Genomic DNA, 6,108 nt, shown 5'->3' with positions numbered 1-6,108 from the left:
TAGCACTTCGCATACAACATCACGTAGCTGGTAAAAGACTCCTTCAGAGTAGGTCCTTCGTCAATTTAGGTCAGAAGAACCAAATGTGTCCCCTTGATGACCCTGTTCTTGATGGTTCCATTCTCCTCATTAATAATATTCTTGGTGGGTAGTGAAGGTTCAAAAGTGGCATTTAGCCACAATTAAAACAACCAAAAAGGACCAGCAGAAAGAATGGTTTTTCCTAGTTGGAAACCCTTCAAAAGTTTGATAGATTCTCCCAAGGACTCATAAAGTGACCTTAAAGTTAATTGACTCAGGTTTATCTTACGACCTCCACGGAGCTGGTTCGCCAAGGTCAAAAACCTCTTCGCCACTTGAAGGGACTTGGAGTAAAAGATACACTTGGACATCCAAACCACTAGGAGGGCAATGTGCTCTTTGTCAAAAAAGGTCGTCGATCGAGGTGTCATGATGATCGGAGATGTAATGGGTAAAAGTTGCCTTGGAGGCCTCGAAATTGATGGAGTATTCATTCATCTCGTTGGGATCAAAGGCCTCTCCAATCAAACGAAGTCCAGCAATGGTAGCGATGTCGAAAATGGTAGGCGTTAACATTCCACATGGGAAATGAAAGGTATTATGGGAACTATCCCAGAAGTACATTGAAGCTACTATCATATTTTGGCAGTAGGTTGTTCCTACTTTCGACAACAAGATTGCATCATAAAAGCCCATTTCTTTTCAGAATTGAGCTTTCTTTTTCTCAACTATGTTGAGTCAAGCGCGGTATTGCTTAGGGTCTTTCGCCAGAGGACAAGAGCGAAACACTCTGAGGTAATTACTCATATAATCTAGGTTAAAGGGCTTTTCCTGATTCATGGCGTCAGTCGAAGACTTCGCCTGATCACTCGTTGTTGGGACATTAGTGTCTAACTTAGCAATATCCCTAGCAGCAACTTTTACTCTATATATTATAGGTTTTGGTTGGTGGTACACAAGGAAAAATGCCTTAAGTGTCTCTACATCAAAATCAGGACCAGGTAAAGGACCCATGTATGCATGAGTCTCACTAGATATGGTTAGGAACAAGTACTTGATATTTGTATATTCAGATTTTATCTTCAACCAAGGAACAAACTCCTGATTACCTACCAGCATTGGACCTACATTTTGAGTTACGGGTGCCATAGGATCCTCTAGTTGTTTTCCAGCTTCTCTTTGAAGGCGCCATTGGTGGAATAGTATGAGAGTGGAAGTGAAAATCTGTTAAAGTTTTGATTTTGGGTAAAGAAATCGCAGAAGAAGTAGAGGATGATGAAGCTCAAAGTGTGGAAAAGTTGGAAAAGAGTGAAGAGGAAGCTTTATATAGAGGGAAGAATGTCGTTCCCGTTTTATATTTTGAAAAAATTATAAAAAATTTAGTAGGGCACGTGTATGCCTCCGAGAGGTTGGAAAAACGGTTGCCCGTCTGATTGCCACCATTTCTCCTAAAAAAATAGGGTTAATGATGATGACTGAAGAGGTGCATGTCTCAATGAGACATTTTGAAAAAGTGGTCATGATGACCAATGACGTCATAGTGTGATTGAACTGTCACGTCGAAGATTGCCAAAAAATGTTCACTTCTCCAATTAAATCGAAAAAGACATTTTTGAGGGGAAATTTGTTAGCTGCAAATTCGATGCTCATTAAAAAGAAAGGTATTCATGAGACAAAGGGTTTAATCTTACGAAGAAAGTTGACTTCGACAAAGGGCTGAAGATACTTTGACAAAATGCTTGGCAAGAAGTTAGTCACACTGATAGTTTGATTGTTCTATTTAGGACTTAGAAATATTTTAAGCCATTTAGACTTGAAAGTTCGAAGAATAGAATTTCGAAATAGGCCAATGGCGGAATTTTTGGCCTTATCTATCCCTTGAGAAGGACGCGTGGAAGCTTGCAAGAGACGAAGCACATGCAGACGGAAATGTGTCATCTTTGGAGTAGAAGACCATTGTAGTCGAATTAGTATATATAGGAATCTTAGTAAATAGATTTTTATGTGTTCAACTTTGTACAAATACTCAAAGTATCTAGCGTATTGAAAAACGAGTCTCTCTGAGAAATGTAAGTTTCAAACACCCTTATTTTCAATTATAAAGCATTTATTTACATTCAAAAAATTTCTACATTTCCTTTACCTTTCTTATATAAAACCTTTACATTTCTTGCCAATTTATCTTTCTTCTCCCTTTATTTTTAAAAGTGAACCTTTTACAGTCATTTATCTTTTTTCCTTTAAGATTGTCTTTACATTTAGCGCCTAGAAAACCTAAATACATAAATACCGAACACATATGTCTTAGGATCAATCTAGTCGATCCTGCAAGTAACCGAAGTATCTAAATTTGGAGGATTAACGCTTGTTTACTAAAATCAAGGGTAAAAAAGTGTTGACTTCTTCAAAAGATACATAAACCTGTTTACGAGAAGAAGTTTGTGTTGGATGAGATTCAGTCAAAGAAGATTAGGTTGGATGAGATTCAGTCAAAGAAGATTAGGTTGGATGCACCTTGAAGGAAGATTTGGTCCAAGAACTACTCAATAAAGAAGATGGATATGAAGATAGTTAACTTGGATAATTTGATGTAACATGTGGAACCCGATGTTCTAACATGTGTGTTGTAGTATTTGGTCTCTTACAACAGACATATGTTATTGCAGTTGTGGTTCTGGGTTATTCTATCCAGGATTTACTCTAGAAATAAGATCTACATATTCATGCTAAAGAGTTAATTTGGATGTTATGGTGCAATATGTTGAACATGATGCTTCAACATGTGTGCAGTGCAACATTTGGCCTTGACAGCAGGCCATATGGATGTTGTTTAATGCACAACTTTTTATTGGTATTTAATAAGATTTATTGCAATTATTTTAGCAATGCTTGTTTGATTTGTTCAATGTTCAAATTAGATTTAAACTTAAATTTGAAATATAATAAATCATATCTTATTGTTGGAGACAATTAAGGAGAAGATCATATCCAACAGAATCAACTACTTTCTAGACTAAATCAAATATGATATCCAAAGGAGAAAAGTCCATAAGATAATGCTATATAAGGAGACTCAACCTCATGTATGTGTCAGACTGTTAGTTGTGAAGATTCCTAGTGTTAAGATTTATCTTTAGAATCTTCGTTTAGATTATCTTTGTGCACCACTCTAACGCCTCCGTTCATATCTTAAGGCATGGAGTTTAATTTTATAGTTGAGTTGTAAAACTTTTTTTCAAGATACTAAGTCTATAAGCTTGAGAACAAAGTGTTTCTTGTATTCCACACTAATGTCATCATAAGAGTTAGGGTAAAATCTTTGTGTACACCACTCTATGTTTCAGTAACTTGGCATAGTTGTTGGTTTGTCTTAGTTGAGTTGTAAATTCAACATTCAATAGATTTGTTATTGAAGACAATCACTAGAGGTTAGTGATTGAGAGAAGATGGGAGGAGTTCTCATATTTATGAGGAGACTAGAACGAAACTTCAGGGGTAGTATTAGAAAAGTGATATTGAATTGGAAGAATTCAGAGTAAGTCCATTTGTTCTTCTGACTATTGGAAGTGAAATATTTTATAAGGAGTCCTAAATATAAAGTCACTAGGATTTGGAAGAGGCATTGAATATCGTGGGGTTGGTGTTCATAGAAGACTAATTGTACTAATTCAAAGCAGTGAATTTTCTTTCTTGGATAGAATTCCCGCTAGATGTAGGTGTTGTTTGCACAGAAATGAGTTACTAATCTTTTATGTTCTCTTTATTCCTTCTCTGCTTCATCATCTTGTACAAGCTAAGACTTTATTCATTGTTGTCATATTGATTTAACTTGTCGTAACAGTTGTTCCAACATCGTGTCCAACATTTATCCCTTTAGAAATAGAATTTCACTAAATATATTTCTCATCTCTAATGATCACTAACTTGTGTGTTAGAATGTGTGTAGGCATCCTTGCCTTTTCTCACCTTGTGACCAACTCGAAGGCAATGAAGGATCTTTCCTCCCTTATGTCAGGTTCCCAACCATTCAAAAAGAAGAAGTTCCTTACTATAAGGAACACTCATTTACTCTAAACTTCTTAAACTCCTTTAGGAAAGCTTTCTCACTATAATGAACACTCATATACTCTAAATTTCTTAAAATCCTATAGGAAAATTCTACTCTACAAAGGGTCTTGCTTCTCTCTATGATATTGCACTAGACTCATAACACAAATGCAAATGTGTTTATCTCAATCGATATTGCAATTGTGTAATACATTTCTCAAAAAATATTGTATTACACTTTATGATTCAGTTTCAGGTGTGCTTCTTCTCTCAGTTGATACTACACTTATGTAAGAATTATTGACCAAATGACTCCAGACATAAGAGGGGTGAATTTAAATATTTGAAATTCAAAAGTGATTTATAAAAACTCTTGATTTTGAAAACTTTATGTTAGAATAAATAAACAAACATTGAAATTGCAATGGAAGAATAGAAAGAAGATAGAAACACATAGGAAAGAAAATAAAAAACTGAAAATATAAGAGATAAAGGATAAGATATAACTTGGCTACTCCATTTTCCAAGAATTCTCCATGAGATTTCCGCTAAAATCTCTAAGAAAATGCAAATTCCATATTAAAAAGAGATAGTGATTTCAAAACATCTATATAAGTGACACTACTAAATTTACAAATCGATTTTATTAAGAGAAACTAGATTCAATATAAAAATCTAATATCTGCAATACTTAACATATCTTAACTTGAACTTGTTGCAGAATCTCTGTGATGTGTTCTCCTTTTCCTGCCACTGTTAGGCTTTGGATTAGTTTCACCTGCCTCCAAAGGAAAATTCAATATAGCTTTCTGACCCCTCATTCTGAAAGCTGCACAATCATAAGCCTTAGCAGCATCTATCTCACTGTCAAATGTTCCTAACCAAACCCTGCTTCCTTTTCTTGTCGGGTCACGAATCTCTGCAGCAAATTTTCCCCATGGCCTTCTCCTCACTCCTCTGTAACATCTCTGTTCTTTCTTCTCCAACATCGTTGATTCTGTCCTCTTCTGTGTTTCATCAAAGGGACTTTCTGCTTTTGAGTTTTGTGCCTTATTATGAGAAGTGAAGTCAGTAACTTTTGTATCAGCTTCAAAACCAAGAATTTCAAGGAAACTGTTTTGTTCTGAAAAATATGAATCCTTGTCAATTTCTGATGATGTGTGTTCAAGTTTTCCAGAACTGAGATTGGTGGGAAAAGAGTCTGATATATCCTCTAAGAGATGTTGCCTCAATAGTTTCAAACTTGAAGTTTCTTGTGATGCTGCCATTTTTAAGAATTCAGGATTTAAAATTAAAGCATGATATATATGTATAAACCTGTTACTGCAAAAGGGTCTCAATCAAATTCTCTTATAAAGGGATACATGAGAATTGATGTCTTTGTTGATACACTAATCTAGTTGATGAGGTGGACCCTTATAGTTCCTTACACGACTTACACTCTAAGACATAGTATCTTATTGAAATTCTTCTCAAGATTTTTGGAATTTCTGTGGAGATTAATTGCAGTTTAACCGTGACAAAAAAAATTAAGATTTTATTGAACTACGATTTAAATGTGACAAATATTTTATGAGAATCTATATAGCCACGGTTCAACCGTAACAAATTTTAAGGCATATGCGATAACTCACTGCTCTCAAAGACAGCCCTTAACTTATCCCAATTACATGGTTACATATTGGGATGTCCCGTATTGAAGTAACACAGTCGTTAGTTAGACACTCAACTTGATCCTTGGCATTTAGCAATAGAAGTCAAATGATGATTTTTGTTGCATACAAAGAGGGGTATCAAAAAGTTGTTTTTGGTTGTATCCAGCTGATGAATATGCATAAGTTAGAAAAGGTTGCTGTTTTAAGAATTGGTACGTTTGGGAGTTGGGACCCTCATCTTCAAGTTGTACCTATACATTTAATGACACTTATTGTGATATACTAAACAGATCACATCAAGGCAACATCTAGGTGTATAATTCATACTCTTGCCAAGTAGTTTAGCCAAAACCAGCAAAGGAGAAAACGGAAAAGTGGTTTCCTC

The 6,108-nt window shown here is 35.3% G+C and overlaps 1 protein-coding gene across 1 annotated transcript; it reads right to left on the bottom strand.

Moving 5' to 3' along the window:
- Positions 1–4,529: 4,529 nt before the first annotated feature.
- On the bottom strand, positions 4,530–5,488 carry LOC131643867 (ethylene-responsive transcription factor ERF106). Its single transcript, XM_058914210.1, has one exon. It carries the CDS (start codon positions 5,334–5,336, stop codon positions 4,770–4,772), a length of 567 nt encoding a protein of 188 aa, XP_058770193.1. The 5' UTR covers positions 5,337–5,488; the 3' UTR covers positions 4,530–4,769.
- Positions 5,489–6,108: the final 620 nt, after the last annotated feature.

Source organism: Vicia villosa, linkage group LG1, assembly GCF_029867415.1.
Source record: "Vicia villosa cultivar HV-30 ecotype Madison, WI linkage group LG1, Vvil1.0, whole genome shotgun sequence".
NCBI classification, from domain to species: Eukaryota; Viridiplantae; Streptophyta; class Magnoliopsida; order Fabales; family Fabaceae; genus Vicia; species Vicia villosa.
This window is presented reverse-complemented; position numbering and strand designations above follow the sequence as displayed.